Here is a 16,476-nt window from a genome sequence, read left to right on the forward strand (position 1 = left end):
ATACCATGGACACGAAAGTTATGCCCAATGCACCACACACCCGTTTGTATAACCATTGTGGAATCTGTAATCCCGTTAAGCAGCCAGTGTGAGTTATTGTACTGCGCCCGCCTTTGACATTTTCTACGCAACGAATGACCGTCAAACGGCCTGAGCCACTGTGAGTTCGTGAGAACAGCATGACAAATCTGAAACTACCCAATATCGTTTACAAGTGGACAACATACGCCTCTGATTCATTTTACGTGAACATGGTACCAGGGGCAAAGCTTGCAGAACAGTCGTATCCGGTAGCATCGAGCGTAAAGATGCACAGGAGTCTTGGATGACACAGTTCATGCTCATTTATTATCCTTTCACCGAAAGTCTCGTTGACCCTGCACTTGAATAAATAACGAAGTACAAGAGGATCAAGCTGTATCCGTCACCTATAATCACTGCTGGAAAGACAAACTTGTCGTAATGCCTGTAAATATGCTGGTTTTGGTTCCACAATAGCATTTGGTTGAATGAAGTCAAAATACTAGAATCCAAACAAATTTGCATCTTCTTTGTAGCCCATCTCTTTCAAAGCAGGGAGCACGGCCTTCTGGATCATCGTCGGAGGACCACAAAGTAGCGCCACAGCACCGTTTTCAGGCTCGAAGGCATACTTTTCCAGAATTACTTTCGACACATGGCCTTTCTCTCCCTTCCAACCAGTCCCTGGGTGTGAAAGGACATATGTAATCTCGAATTGATCAGCATATTTCTTGGCCAGCTCATCCAACTCCCCTTTCAACAGGATATCGTCTTCCGTCTTATTCGCATCAATGACCTTGAGAGTAGTCTTGTCTTCACTTTCACCCTGGTCTTTCGCACGCAAGATCCGTGAGATAAGCTGGTATCCAGGCGTTATACCAGAGCCACCTAGTACAAGGCAGACTTTGTCGAAATGATATTCCTTCTCATCTATCATGAATTCACCTTGACCCATGTACTTGATTTCGCCAATGGGCCCCTTCACTTCGATCTCTTCGCCAGTACGGAGACAATCGAGTATATTGCTCATCGTGCCACCTGGCTGACAAGTGCCAGGGAGGTATGTCTTGACCACGAGGTCGAATGTCCCATCCTCTTCTTTCCGGGAAATAGGTCGTGTAGGCGTGTATGGTCTGACGACAAGCCTGTCCTTGAAATGAAAACCTAGTTGAAGATGCTGACAAGTTCCAAGGCCCATTGTGCTTGAGGTTGGCGGGAGAGTGAAGGTGTACTGATTGGAGTCGTTTGAAAGCGCTTTTTTCTCTTTAAAACGAACTACATTCCAGCGGTGGCGATCCAAGACAGTCTCCATATCTTTTCTTGACGAGTTAGCTCTGCCTTTCGCTGCGGCTTCGACCTGTCGCTTGACATATCCCATCGCCTTCTCGGTGACTTGGCCCAGGACACATTCTACAACCAGCCGGTCAATTTTTGAATATGAAAATAATAAGGGCCTGAAATCATACCACTCAATTTCTGCTCCGCGTAATCATCATGAATACTCTCGAACTCGTTAGTAGTATCGGCATGTACCTTACCTGCATGCGCCATTATCGGTACCTTGCCACCAGGATGCCAATCAAGTACGCTCGTAGCATCATAAACCTTGCCATTGATAACAATCCAGCAGTCATCTGCCGTATTGTGCTTTTCAATCTCTTCTCGCGTAAACTTTTTTTGTGGCGATGCTACTTCATGCTTGATTTTCTCGATCTGATTTTCAGTCGAAGGCTGCATCCAGCCTCCCTTCCCAGTGCCAGGCTCGCACGGATGACGGAAGTAAATGGTGATCGCCCGATTTTCTTCATCGTGTAAAAACTTCGGGCGCACAGTATACCAGGAATTGTTCATCATACTATACATTTTGGATTAGTCTTGAAAGTACTTCGTTGGTGCTAACGTACCCCATTATATTCCACGCGGGCCTTTCGGGCTGAGTGTTCTTGAAGACGTTAAAGCAACGGACGGCGATGCTCTGAGCTTGAACAAGATGTGACAATCCAACGTCCACATGCCAGTGGAGCCACGTCCAGAACTTACGGCCATGTCGGACAGGGTATTGTGGGAACTAAGGGTCTAATATTAGCGTCCAGATACCAGAAGTTGGCGTCTAAGAATCTGCTCACCTTGCGGACACAGTAAAGCCAGGTTATTCCTCCATCTAGACTAACCTCTACCCTCTGGACTTCGTGGCCACCACCGTCGTATGCTATGCCAGATATCCGGTAGTTCTGGCCGAACTCCACATCAGAAAGACAGATTTTCTCGCCATGCTCTGGCTTGAGAATAACTGAATTCAAATTCTGCTCATTGCAGGCCGTACTCGGATGGCGAAACATGGTCTCGGCGAAGTCAGAGTCCATATCGCGAATGAAACCAGGGAGTACACGGTTATCCCAGATATGATAATAACTATCATTCTCCTTCTCAGATACCCAAATCCTTTGAAGCCATTTCACACAGCGTCCGCCAACAAAACCTGGGATCAACAATCGCACTGGATAACCGTGATCTGGCGGCAGCGGGACATCGTTCATTTCATAGGCTAAAATAACATCGTTCTCAAGATCCATCGCATATGCCAGTGAGATGGATGTAGCATACTTGCCCTCACTGAGCTCATCTGCACCTTCGAAGTGCACCCAACGGCGAGCGCCTCTATTTTGGGTGTCTTCGTCTTCAATGCCGGCAGCCAAGAGAATATGACGCAGGTGTGGCCCTTTCCAAAACGCACAACTGATGGCACCTGGGCCCCAATTGAAGCCTTTGGACTTTCTGATCATGTTCAACTCTTTCCGGCGGTTGCCGTCGCATGCTAATGCCACTGCAATATTGATTGACTCAAATTCATTTTGCAGATCGTCCATGGAAAGAACAAGCTTCCCACCACCAACATCGATCCTATGAGTTTCCCACAAAAGATGAGGTACGCTCCCATGATTGCGTATGTAATGAAGCTGGTTGGGTGTGATGAGCCCCGCGTTGAAGAGTGTTGTAAGTTTAGGCTCGCAGTTGAGTGGATGTTTGCCCGTCAGACGAATAAGATCGGTAGATCGGGGGACCCAGTTGTCCGGAGTAAATTGGTCGGCCTCGTCTATTGATAGATCCTGCTCTTTTGCCTGTTTGACGGGAGCCTTGGCTGTGCCGTCGTTTTCTTTGATGGTTCGCATCAATTCACTCTCCCCTTGTAGTAAGCGCAGAAGGGACAATTCTTGTGGTGAGTAATTGGGTGGCGGATTTTGACTTTCATCCTTCGTCTCACCGTCCCATTGATTGGCATCTTTATTCTCGTTGCTTGAGTCTGCGGCATGAGCCTCATTGTGGGTCTCATTTTCGCCGCGGCCTCGTCGCCATTCGTGTTCTTTTGGTGGGTGCTGACCATCGTCTTCTTTCTGCTTTGGCCCTCCATCTTTCATTTGCTGTTCTTCCTTCTGCTGGCGTTTTCTTATGTTGGCAGGCCAGGGCTGTTTGAATTTGATAAAATCTTCTGTTGTGTCAAGTACATAGCGCCAGCCCCGAGGGTGATTTCCAGGAAACCTCAAGTGATAGTCCTACAGAGACGGATCAGTCGCAGACAAAGTATAAGAACGGCGGCAGCACTCTGCCAACCACCAGAACGCACCTCCTGTTTGGTCATAAACTCGCGGATACCAACCAATTTATGAGCTTTTATGTCTGTACGGAGCTCCTCAGCTTCTTCAGCTGCCTGGGTCAAAAATTGACGCTGTTGCTCGGTATGCCGTTCATCCCCAACGTGGGTGAGCCCCGGACGCCGATCATTCTCATCACGAAATCCGATTCGATGGTTATGACTCTGGATCCAATCTGGTTCATCTTGTATTTCCTCCTTCGTCGAGCCACCGTGACTGCGGTCGGGACATGTGTCGTGAGGCTTTGATGTGGCTGGCATTATATTCTTTGAAATGCTGGCCTCAACGTCGTAAATGTTAAACAATAGTCACTGAGCCGACACCTGCGTCAACGATCGACGCCGTAACTTAGCTATCTTTGATTGTGGGGGTCAAACGCTGCGGCGACATCTCTATGCCTTGCTCGGCTTGACCAAATATATGAATGACGAACTCTGTTATGGAACTGTGTCTACTCAACGTCATCATCCCCACATCCGGCTATCTTACACTCATCTCTCTCATAGCTAGCGCAATTAATGATTTGAACATTCCCACCACCATAATTAGCTAGTACTCTTACGCAAGCCTAGTAGACAGGTTTAATGCAAGGGAATCCCAAAATCACACCGCTTTTATCTAAAGTGGATATCTGAGATGCGTTGTTTCGCATCTCAGACATCAGTAAGAAGTTACAGAAAACTTCAAGTTGTCTAGTCCCATGATTCAACGCTCTATATTAGTGCATTGTGTTTCTTAATACACAGTATGAAATTGCCGCAAAAATGGTTGAGCAACGCAATAATTAGGATTGCTGTCGTGATAGGCAGTTTTTAACGTGCGCCGGGATCTGAAACCCTGTTTCCGAGCTCCCCCTCTGGTTAGTTCATGATTCGATCTATAACTAACTCCGCGGATGTCGGCCGTATATAGAAGAAACAAACTATTCTCTGGGAGATACTAGGGCGCCGCTCCAGTACTACAATGACTACAAGCGATTTAACAGTACTTAGGACCCATCAACCACACCGCAATATCGTAGCGTCGCTCCATTTGAAATTTTGCCATGTCGCAGTCTTTCAGTGTGGGAACTATTCTTTGGCAGTATATAGAGCTCGTTTACCTAAGAAACATTGCTGAAAACCTAATGCCGCATAGCCAATATATTCTGAGAAGTCATGTAGATATACCCCGGTCAAAATTACCCTGAAGTTTTTATAGTGTAAGATCGAAGTAATGATCTAACTGGCCTCAAATCTAGTGAGATACTTTTTTTATTGCAAAACTGCTTGCTTCACGGATCAACGAAACTTAGATTCGCCTTGACCCGCATCTGGACAAATAAAAAGGTAAGGACCGAAAGATACGTACATATAAGTACGCGATTTAAAATAACGATGGGGAACTAGTCTGATTCCAACGTGGTACCGCTATCGAAGTTATGCCCGGGAATGACGGTGAGTTGGGGAATCAGCACGAATCACGAAACTATGATATGACCAACAGTAATGTATGTACGTGATCCAACCTAATGTAAGTAAACCACAAACGGATCGTCACTTAGCAGTAAATGATTGAATGATTCATTATTACAAAACAGGTTCTCAAGGGCACCCTAAACCACAACGAGGGCACCTGGCTCTTCCGCGGAATGGCCCTTATCTCCGCGGAGACTATTTAACGCAGCTTTTTGTGTCAATGATTATTGCCTCTTGACTGACAAACTCTCGACATGGAATGCTCCTCCAGTATCGCACCTTGGTTGTTATGCTGTTCAGTCCGTCGAAATGTCTAGAATCGCATGGATTTCATCTACCTTAAACCCTCATCACGAAATACCTGCAGGCTCTCCTGGGTTCTTCACAGCAATGTGTCGTTGATTGGCTCCTTCTTAGGAACCGCCTTCTCCACATAATATTGAGAAATATCACAGACTTGAATACACAGCAAGTCTCGACGATCATAGGATCTTATGTATGTATCTAATATCGAATGCTTGCATATATTTCTTTCGAATCCATATTGATCTTCTCCTGGTGTACAAAAGGCAACATCTGCAGTCGTCAGCTTGGGCACATTCGATAATAACCTTGAGTCCGCCAGCCTTTTACCAGACCATTTACTCGGAGCCACTATTGGGGTTACAATACACAAAACATTCATTTTTTTGTTACTTCCAATTGCTATAAATCTTTCCGTTGGATCGGTCTGTCACTGTCAGTTGCTGCGACTACTCTTGTCATGCAACTGACTGGAATTATCCACTCCCCGGCGGGCATCACAGCTCTTCTTCCGGCAACAGAATACGCTATTACTGAGCTCTCGTGGTATTACTTGCCTATGACAATGCTCTCATCAACATATATGGTCTTCTGTTTCAAAATCGTGAATAAATCAAGGTAAATTCCCAATCCCTGTATACTTGTGTTATGATTGGCGTCAGTGGTATCTGCATAGCAATCATAGGGGCGCACATAGATACTGAAGTCGCCTTAGGTCCTTTACAAATGAATGGTTTTGAGAAATGAGGAACGATACATTGCACTCTGAATGACTATTTTGTTCCGCTCTGAGGCGCTGTGATATCGTCACTACGCTTCGGAACTTACTACTATATAAGTTTATCGTAGGAAGCAGTGATTCTGGTGAATGGAAGAATCTAAAAAGCGGCAAATGCCACATTACTCTATGGCCAAATATATAAAGAAACCTCTCAATATATCTGAACCTGCTGCACGAAATGAAATTGGCGAAGAGGTCGCCATCAATGCAAATATAGTCAATGCCAATTTACCCTTGGCGCTGTGAGGATTCCTTTTATCCATTGCACGCCTGTCTAGGGTATTGATGTACGATCTAATGCAGTGAAAATCTTTTATTCCGTTCTTAGAGCCAAGCCAATATTCTACCAGCATACTATGCTCAACTTCTTCTTTCAAAGTTGCCGCTTCTTGTGACCAGCTTGAAAACCGTACTGGACTCGGAATGACTATTACTTTCTTGAGTTTTAGTAGTTATTAGGAAAGTCTTCATACTGCAATTTTCATTTAGGAGTCAACGTTTTATATGATAAAATAATCCTCAGTTGGCTTGGTCATGAGAAAAGCTCGACAGTAACTTTCTCTATTTCACTCACATCCCGTCACATCTGTTAACGAAATCACCAGCATATTATGAGCATTTCGTATCTTGGTCAATTAGTTAGTCACTTTCAGATTAAGGTTCGCTTACGTGGTCCTATCCTGCCCAGTTTCGGTTGAATGGCCTCTCCAAAATCCTTCAACATTTCTTCAACCTACATCTAACCAGGAGAAAGGCCAGGCAATCTATATAACGCGAAGTAGGTTTATCACAATTGGGCGCAATGAAAGTACCTTCGGCAACAGATATCAACCTCGACATTGACCAGTATATCAATCGCATTATTCCGTCGTCGCCAATTACCGTCTTCCCAAACCGATCGCAAGGTTCCTGGGACATCGTCATTACCCGGTCACGGAAGTCGGGGAGTTAGTTGTCTGCGCTTGGTCATTCGTCGGCGCTTTTTGTGGCATAATCTTAGTATCAGGCATATTTAAATCTAGCCCGTTGATACAGTTGCATAATCCGCCTCTAGTCATCGCAAACCTAGTGAACAACCCTCTCATATAAAGAATGCGGGTGAACGGCTGAGTACTAATTTACGTCTTAGAAGACGACGGCGATACTTGATTATCACACTATCAAGTCGCCATTAGCACAGCCACGGAGTTCCGTTCTTGGGCATGCATTTCTGCACTCGTAGGCGTCGTAATTACGAAACTGTTTGCGCTTAGAGCAGATTTTGAGGATTTGAGATGGATTGCTGAAGCTGTATCTTGTGCCGCAGCATCCAGCGTCCTGGGTATTACAAACACAGTACATCCGCCGGCGGAGCCACGGCACTTATTGCGGCTGTTGATCCAACCGTCGGCAACCTCGGTTGGTATTTCGTCGCGTTGGTCATCCTTGGCTCTCTTCTTATGCTGCTCTGTGCACTTCTGATAAACAACATCCAACGACAATTTCCGTAATCTGGTGGACGCCACGAGACGTAGGCAAACAATCGAAAGATGACATTGAGAGACCCTCTGTTGCAGAAAAATAAATAACGGACGACCTGCTCGCCCGAACCGGTCCTACATCTGAACAGGATCTTACTTTAATCACACCGCACCACCTGATAGTCCCCGCGAAGCTTGACCTTGGACAAGAAGAACGTGGATATCTTGAGGTCTTGCGCGATCGTCTTCGTGGAATGCCTGACAGCAAATAACTCGGTTTCTTTCTGATTGAGCCGCCAGATTCCCTCAGAAATGGAATGATCTGTACGAAATCCAGCATTATAATATTTGAACAGGTACCTACTGTATCATCTCACTGAGACCGCATTTAATTGCCAAATTCTCCTGCATATATTTCATGCATTCTACTCGTCATTTCCAAGTTACATAACCCAAAAAAAAAAACGTTATTGTCGTGAGGATACATTTCAGATGAGAAGGGGAGTGATTACCGCAATTTGATCTTCTGATCACCAACAACATGTCCAAACACAGAACATACCGGTGTGTAACACTATTCTCCATAGCAACCGTTCCGGAGATCAACCTAGGAGAGGACACCTACCGCAAGAACTGAATACATGAGCAATATATATATATATACATATATTGTGTGATCTTTGCTACTTGAAATCTGAAGTCAATGTACTGGAAGACGCGCCTGACAATTTGGGTGCGAATACTCTCGAAATGTGACTGGGCCAAGACATAAACTTATGTCATATGAAATTCAAAGAGACTGGGAATCGTCCTTGATTGGCCTCGTAGTTTCAACAAGGCAACCGTGAGAATTGGTAAGGGCAGCTTTGTGGGCAAATAGTACTATAAAAGATCAGCAATAGCGTGACTGTCGCCGGGGGGAGGGCTGGGGTGCCTGCCGGACAATGGATTATTCCAGTGAGTTACATACATAAAATCGTGGAACATTTCATCTTTCGGTGTCAGAAATAGACTGCACACCGAACGGGAACACTGAAATATATCCAAACCCACCAAGGCCAATATCATTTCTTCGTGGGTTGGAAAATCGCCCTCCGATAACCCGAATTGGAGACCGAATTTGGCAGCAGTTACGAACCTCAAGACGGGTTTCCATCGCCACGGGCCAACTTGATGCCACTTAGCCCTGCCAACGAATACATACAAAACATCTGCTCCTCTCCCTTCCTCTTCTCAAACTAACCACCAGAGAAGATAGACGACCTTCAACTGCCGCGGATAAAATATTGAACACTTGAAGATGCGCCTTCAAGCCAGTCTACTAGCCTACAGTGACCCACAGGGACAGCTATGAGATTGACAGTTAAAATGACATATACTGATGGGCTCCAAGGAGACAACGGCTTATATTAGGGCATGGGTTAATAGGTTAGCGGTAGTTGCCCTTTCAGCTAAGCGGCCGGGCGTTAGTGAATGTGTGTGTGTGTGTGTGTGTGTGTGTGTCTGGGTAGTCAAACAGACGTGTATTGTATGTCGAATATTTCAACACAAGGTTGTGTGCAATTTTCATCTGGATCGCTTCAACCGTGGACCGGCAGTAGAAAGTCAACTGACACGAAACGGACAAACTTTCCCGTCACATTCCTGGTCGAGTGCCACCATCCGACCTATTGACCATCGCAAAATTACCAGTCCAGGTCACAGGATGGTCAATACAGCTGACTTCATTCGCTAGCATTCAGAATCAGAATTCTTGGTATGAACATTTTGGATCGCAATGTTGATATTTAGTAATAGCTTGTCCTTATGGCAAAAAAAGAACATATCACAGTAACTATCAGGGCTGCATGTCACTGAGACCACAAAAAGCTTGTAAGGCAAATCCAGTTTATCCTGTCGAATATAAGAGCTACTTTATATTCATCGTGGTGTGTGAGGTTATGAGATGAGTATTACTGGTCTGTGGCCCAAGGATCCAGTGTAGGAGTCATTTGGTCATCCATGTCACACCCTCAGAATGTTGAATTGACTCTCTGTTCGTTTGTGCAGAACCTGACGGAAGTGTATTTATGTTACAGTACTTCGGTTTTCGTGTTCGGCGTTACCACGGAATTGCTATGTCACAAGGTGCGGAATCAACCCTATCTATATAGGATATCTTTCCATTGCATATAGGTCTGCTTCAATTAAATAACCCCAGCTGTTCACAAAAAGGCAAGTAAGATGTCACCCAGAGCAGTTTTTAATTTCATGGCAGCAGTAAAGGTTTACGCGAGCAGGCCATTTCCGAAGCCAAGAATACCCCCGACCAGCCTGATGCATGCCCTAAACGCTTCCCCTGTAAGACTTCTCTCAACAAACACAGCAAGGCGAATACCATTTCGAGATAATGAGAGACATACATCACTGGGAAATGTCGTACTCCTCGGCGCATCCGTCGTTACCAGTATCCTGATCTGCACCAAACTACAAGGCTCGCTGCGGCTGGATTCGCATCAAGCAGCGAACCTGTTCTTCAACAGAAGCCATACTTTAAGCGATATCAATAAAGATATCTCATGTCTCCCAAAAGAGGTGGCGGTACTCACAGACGCTCCCGAGGTCCCGCCAAACATCACACGAAATTATCCGGTGCTGCTCCAGGTGCCATTGACGACGTCCACAAAGGTGGAACAATTGACAAGCCAGTTCAAATACGAGAAATGGAGCTTCAACGGCACAGTCCCTGGCCCGTTGATTAGAGCGCGTCAAGGCGATGTCGTGGAACTGTCTTTAACTAACTACGATAAGACGGGCAATCCGCACAATATCGACTGTCATGCCTTCCTGGGACCCGGTGGCGGCGCAGCTCTGACCACAGCCGAAGAAGGCGAAACGAAAACTGCACGATTTCGCCTAATGTATCCGGGCCTATTTAATTATCATTGTGCGGCGGCTCCCGTTCCCCTTCACATTGCAAATGGCATGTACGGCCTCTTGTATGTGCAACCAGTGGAAGGCGACCTTCCGGCCGTGGATCACGAATATTATGTGATGCAGAGCGAGTTCTACCATGAGCCACCAGAAATTGAGGATAATGGACGGCCATCATCCCAGGTAGAATTTTCCTATCCGAATGGGCTACGCGAGGAACCTAGCGTCGTTGTGTTTAACGGGTCTGAAAGTGCCGTGACCAAGGGCAGACCTCTGAAAGCTCGAGTGAATGAATCTGTACGAATATTCTTCGGGAACGCTGGACCAAATTTGACTTCTGCGTTCCATGTCATTGGAAGCGTTTTCCAAAGAGTCTACCGTGATGGGGATGTACTCAGTCCACCTAGTCAATTCGTGCAAACTGTCACAGTCCCCCCCTGGTGGAAGCACTATTGTCGATATGAAGATGTTTGTCCCGGGCACATATACACTGGTGGATCATGCCATTTTTCGTCTCGAAAAAGGAGCTGTGGGCTATTTGAATGTTGCGGGTCCACCGCAACCGGGCATCTACCAGGGTACGGAACCACCCGCTCCTTGCGTGGGCTGCAAATTGCATCCATGAACGTCTTATACGGTATATTTGCTTTTTATTATTGAAAATCTGTATATTTCTGAATACCGAGATGTTGAAACCCACATATTTAATGTACTTCATGTGACTTTGTCCTGGCATATCTACGGTTACGCAAACTACAGTGACATCGAGACACGAGAGGCCGAACATTCGGGATGTGAGTATGTCATGAATAACTCTTTTTTTTACCATTCTTTTCTCGATTAACCCTAAATTTGGTTTGTTCATTAAAATAATCCAACCATTCTGAATTCCAAATCCAATTCTCCATTGGTTCAGCATCCTTGAAGATAAAGAATTGAGACATTAACCAGCTATCGGCTGAACAACATTCTATCACACTAATATTCTCTGAGGTGTTTGAATTTGCAGTAAAATATCTATCAGCAGCACTAATAACATTTTGATTACCTCCTTTACCAGATTGGAGACCAATGTCGTCAAAATTATATAGCAGATATACTGGCAGTTTCTTTATCAAATATGCTAGTTTATCATACCAATACTCAAAGCATTAACTTGTTCATCCCCAATTCGATTCGCTTCTTTCGGTTTTCGGGTAACAGGTCGTAGTTTCATCTCGGGTGGTAAACGGGATATAAAACGATAAGACCACTGAGAGCAAACTATTTGAATTCAGATAAGATATATTAGTGACTATCCAATATGTATATGATATAATATCAATGTCAACATATCAGTCTTTTGTGTTGATCCAGCGTATATCAACGCGTAATTAGCCCACTGGAGTAAGATTGTTCGTGTAATAGGTATATTGTTCTTTTGCATAATATCAATCCAGTATATCAAAGCCTTCTCCTGAACAGCATTCAATACAGTGTTAGGAGGTCTTCTAGCCTTTAATATCTTTGAATCACGACGGAGACGACAACGAAGGACACCATATGAAACGTTGAATTGATGCGACAGCGGCGTTAAATTCGGTTTCTTGACCTTACTAGCGGCTTCACAGGCTCGGATAACCTCCACGAATTTGGGGCTTTTAGACATCTTGGTGGTGATGTTAACTCGTTGAATGTAATAAGATTGATTTTTGTGTATTTATGCCATTTTGAAATCTAAACATGTGCCATCCACACACGAGAGCGTGTGGGTAGAACCTGCCACGGCTAGTCTGATAATATCACAAATCACTACAGCATTCCAGAAAAAGATTTCCAGGCTTGTGGTATATACCTAAATCCGGGTATGATCGGCAAATTAACGTGCTAATGCAAGTTCCGATAAGGTCCGAAGCTAATCTGTCCACTTTCATCGGGCGTCAGCCTCTCACGACAGCCCAGCCGACGACCCACCATCCCCATACCTTGCACTCATATTAAGCTTTTGACCTCAGGGTCTACGATGCATCATTCCAGCAGTACATCAGTATATCACGGAAGCAAACCTTGAACCCTCATAAGTCTCCCGGAAAATTCACACCCGCCAAAAGGCAGTGAGGCTTCGCCAGAGAACGTCAGTGCAGAATCACAGATACAGCTATGACAACTTGTATGAGCAATCAATTGGGAACGACGATCAGATCAAAGCACAATTTCTTGACGGACTATAGATCGACTTCCAATACGCGCTTATGGCACAGGAAGAAGGAGATAATACATTAAATGACAGCATTGACAACGCAATACTTATCGACGAGTAACCCCACACTGTACGAAGCAAATATCGCACTGGTAGAACAGGGAGCACCGGAATGACGTGTCATAACTGCAGGCAAAAAGGACATAAGGCGGCGAATTGCAGATTATACCGCCGACTTTACATACGGATATCCGACAATTGGGCCGAAAACGTGAAAGTTTCTCATCTATGGGTTAGACTTCGAACTACGCGAGCCAAACTACCTCATGAATGTGTCTACGATCCACACCGATGGCTGGCAATTACCGAGAACTCCGATACATCTCGAGTTCATGTGTGGTTAATATAAAGGTGTTCGAAACCTTGTACCTGGCTTCAGTGACACTTTTCCAGTTTGGCCTTTCCAGTTTGGCTTATGGCTAGCATCTTCGTCAAAGCTAAGGTTTTATCGTCACCATCGTTTTCATCCACCACTGAGCTCCCCAAGGCTGCAACATTATCTTCTTCTTTGGCTTCTTAACAAACCCTCCGGAAACATCAATGCTTAGGTAGATTGACATACACCATATGTTGGTTACCCCCGAAACACTACAAATCCAGGCCTATCACCGTTCTTGGCGGTGGTGTCCTTGGCCGGAGGATCGCGGCTTGTTTTGTCAGCGCCTGATGGCATATCATCATTCGAGATCCATCCCAAATGTCCAGCAAGGATTCTATTGAGTATATCCATGCTAACCTCACCGAGTACCTTGTCCTTTCTCATCTCTAAGCGGAGACTTACAAGACGATTGAGGATTTCGGCACAGCCGTCAAGAATACATAGCTTGTCTTCGAGGTTGTACTTGAGATAATTTCGATCAAGAAGGATACCTTTGTAGCTCTCGAGCAGCAGTCTCATTATGACTGCATTTTGGCCTCCAATAGCTCGTCTTTCATATCTCGAGAACTGCTCGGAAAGGTCAAAGACGAAATCAAGACACATGTTCTCATCACTCACTTCATGATGCCGCCACAGGTTTGTACACCAGGAACACCGGTCTTCGCGAAACTTCAAGTTTGAAGCCGATTGGGATTCTTCCCACACAGGCCCTCATTGTCGAGCTGATGACTTCCGGCAGAACTGCAAGGAACATTTTCCCTTTCCTTTCGCAAGAGATGGTCAAGTGCGGCCTGAAACCAGTCACTGCCAAGCGAGAATCCTCGGGCTTCATTTTCAACCGTATTTGAGCAGCTACAAAGCATGAGGTCCTGATGGTTATTGCTGAGGGTGTAGCTGATGCCCAGACGATTGACCGAGTCTGGATGGACATATACCAGTCCCCAGCTGGCCCCTGTACTATGATGGGGTAAGTTCACACGCCTCATTCCAATAAACATATCCAATGACTAATGACTCTTCTAGTAATTTTTTGACTTGGCTTCCATTTTAATACGCCTTTTTGCTGACAGAAGAATTTCGTTGCAGATAGTGTTGGACTCGACACTGTCGAGCATATCGAAACGAATTACGTCCAGAAACGTCACCTTCCCAGGACAACTTTGGAGTGGCTGCACAAGCACTATGTTATCCAAGGAAAGCTCGGCAATAAGTGTAACAAGGGAGGACTTTACCCAGTGCCTGCGCCAGGAGAGAAAACTTGACTCCTTGTCCTGAACATGTATCAGGGCGCTGCGCCCGGTGAGTTGTCGCTCGAATCGCGGCTCTCGAGCGGCCAGATTCTCGAGTTCTCGGTCTAGAACAGAGCGCTCGCCCCGAGGTTCCTTTCTACTGCCAAGAATTTCGCTCAACTCAATATTGTCGTAACTCAGATCGTTGTAATGACCTGAAAACATAATGACCGTGATCAAACAAAGTCCCATCACATATAGTTGTCCCTCATGCTCATCTCTGATGTCCTGGTGGGTAGTCTTGGCGCCCTAGGTAGTCCACGGCAGATTTTCTGGTAGTACATTACGTCTTGCACTTTGGCCTTGGGACACAGTATTTTCTTTCTTTTTCAAGAGTAGTGATACCAAAGGTCATTTAATTGTGATATTCCCTATCCGCAAATAACAATAGACTGGTGGCTAGATGATAAACGTGCTGGAATTAGTAGGTACCTTGCAACTGTCTCACCACGTAGGGCATTTCATATCACCGGGATGGGGGTTAGCTAAAAATCTACCTAATCTGAATAAAGAGTTTTTGTTTCTGGATATAAGTCGATTTTCCCAGACACACCTTAACAATATAAATTCCAGTAAACAGGGCAATTAGAGTTTGATTGTACAATCTATCTGTTTGTCTGCACATTTTGAAATTCGAATAGAGGCAAAATCAATAGTTAATTTAGAACTGACTAAAATTTTAGTCAAATTGTACAACAAAAATTGCTTGCAGTCAGGGTGGTGGGTCCAAATACTGATCATAGTTAAACGGGGGTTGACCCCCTGCAGTGAGCCTAACTGCATCAACGCCAATAGGATATATTAAAATTGACCCGCCATGGATTAGCCCAGTAGTATGTTTTTCATAGTCACTATCTCCGAAAACGTCTTAGAGGATTACACTTTCTACAAAATCTGCTGATCGCTCAGTTCTTTTCCAAACCGGTACACAGTGATATTTCGACCGCGTCCTTGAGGTCTTATTAGCCTTCTTTCCTGAATCGGAACCTACATAAAAAAGAACGACACTTACCATATGCCCTGTTGGCTCCAGTCCCTCCAGTAGCTTGGTCTGATATACCAAGTCTGGATTTCCCAACGAAATGCCTCCGTCAGACAGGCAGCCCGCAAAAGGCAGATATGCCTGCTTTTTGGTCGCGGTATCCGCCCTCACATAGTCCGAATACATCGGATTGCCGGGCCTTCTCATATCGTCTGCAATGACAATAGACCCACGCGCAACGATTCCCAGCTCCTCCGCCAGCTTTAAATCATTCAAATACGAGATCTTCGAATGATCCAAGAAAAGCATATCCCATTGTTTCGAGGGACCCGCCGCCAGCCGCTGCAATGACGGCCGACATGGACCCTCCTGAATATCCACGACATCACTGAGACCTGCCACCTCAACCAAGGCACGAGAAACAGCCGCGAACTTTGGATTCATCTCGAGACTCACGTAGCGAGGGCCCGAAATGCCCGTGTTGCGCATGGCGCTGCCAAACATAATGGCTGAGTAGCCGACGTAGCCGCCGATTTCTAGAATGGAACTCGGCCGCTCGGAGGCAATCAGGTCGGTGATTAGAGTGCCTTTGTGTGGACCCACGTTCATGAGGAAGTCTTTGGTGCGCGCAAACTCGTCGATGGCGGCGAGGACAGCCTCTGGCGAGTTGCGAATGGCGGAGAGTTGGGGGTGGGTGGTAATAAACTGCAGGAGCTGGTCTTCGCGGCCGTCATTACACTAAAGATCAGTTAGTTTAGTGGATGGAAGAGAGCTGCGCAAGATTTTCTTTACGAAGACGGTTTCTTCGGGCTTGTAGAACCCCTGCGAGATAGGTGGGTTTTCGGCGATAGTAGTCATTACGAGAGAATATGTGGTCGGAAAGAACCTGATATTCAATTTAAAAGGGAAAGAATGATATGTTTGATGGAAATGGTACCTGCTACAGTAATAAATGATAAACAGCAACCAGTTTCGCTGTGGTAGAATACGCACGCAACCCTT

At 45.5% G+C, this 16,476-nt stretch overlaps 6 protein-coding genes across 6 annotated transcripts; 3 read left to right on the forward strand and 3 right to left on the reverse strand.

Moving 5' to 3' along the window:
- Window positions 1–523: 523 nt before the first annotated feature.
- Window positions 524–3,931, reverse strand: N7469_001872 (putative nitrate reductase; the record flags this gene model as incomplete). The annotated part of the gene is made up of 5 exons (XM_056640792.1): window positions 524–1,431; window positions 1,488–1,876; window positions 1,926–2,089; window positions 2,148–3,572; window positions 3,644–3,931. The coding sequence occupies 5 exons, from the start codon at window positions 3,929–3,931 to the stop codon at window positions 524–526; spliced, it is 3,174 nt and encodes a 1,057-aa protein (XP_056506549.1).
- Window positions 3,932–6,823: 2,892 nt separating this feature from the next.
- N7469_001873 (HPP family protein) lies at window positions 6,824–7,673 on the forward strand (the record flags this gene model as incomplete). Its single annotated transcript, XM_056640793.1, has 3 exons — window positions 6,824–6,834; window positions 7,060–7,211; window positions 7,378–7,673. The coding sequence occupies 3 exons, from the start codon at window positions 6,824–6,826 to the stop codon at window positions 7,671–7,673; spliced, it is 459 nt and encodes a 152-aa protein (XP_056506550.1).
- Window positions 7,674–9,988: 2,315 nt separating this feature from the next.
- N7469_001874 (putative multicopper oxidase) lies at window positions 9,989–11,210 on the forward strand (the record flags this gene model as incomplete). Its single annotated transcript, XM_056640794.1, has 2 exons — window positions 9,989–10,975; window positions 11,016–11,210. 2 exons carry the CDS (start codon window positions 9,989–9,991, stop codon window positions 11,208–11,210), a joined length of 1,182 nt encoding a protein of 393 aa, XP_056506551.1.
- Window positions 11,211–11,708: 498 nt separating this feature from the next.
- On the reverse strand, window positions 11,709–12,233 carry N7469_001875 (transcriptional regulator family: Centromere protein B DNA-binding region; the record flags this gene model as incomplete). The annotated part of the gene is made up of 2 exons (XM_056640795.1): window positions 11,709–11,848; window positions 12,101–12,233. 2 exons carry the CDS (start codon window positions 12,231–12,233, stop codon window positions 11,709–11,711), a joined length of 273 nt encoding a protein of 90 aa, XP_056506552.1.
- Window positions 12,234–13,521: 1,288 nt separating this feature from the next.
- On the forward strand, window positions 13,522–14,465 carry N7469_001876 (3-hydroxyacyl dehydrogenase; the record flags this gene model as incomplete). Its single annotated transcript, XM_056640796.1, is given in 5 exon segments — window positions 13,522–13,575; window positions 13,648–13,839; window positions 13,887–14,043; window positions 14,056–14,170; window positions 14,294–14,465. The coding sequence occupies 5 exon segments, from the start codon at window positions 13,522–13,524 to the stop codon at window positions 14,463–14,465; spliced, it is 690 nt and encodes a 229-aa protein (XP_056506553.1).
- Window positions 14,466–15,397: 932 nt separating this feature from the next.
- Window positions 15,398–16,332, reverse strand: N7469_001877 (O-methyltransferase; the record flags this gene model as incomplete). Its single annotated transcript, XM_056640797.1, has 3 exons — window positions 15,398–15,442; window positions 15,505–16,212; window positions 16,267–16,332. 3 exons carry the CDS (start codon window positions 16,330–16,332, stop codon window positions 15,398–15,400), a joined length of 819 nt encoding a protein of 272 aa, XP_056506554.1.
- Window positions 16,333–16,476: the final 144 nt, after the last annotated feature.

The sequence above is a fragment of the Penicillium citrinum genome (genome assembly GCF_028827155.1).
Source record: "Penicillium citrinum strain IBT 23319 chromosome Unknown utg000001l:1.0-4955037.0:1.0-4956770.0, whole genome shotgun sequence".
Taxonomy (NCBI): domain Eukaryota; kingdom Fungi; phylum Ascomycota; class Eurotiomycetes; order Eurotiales; family Aspergillaceae; genus Penicillium; species Penicillium citrinum.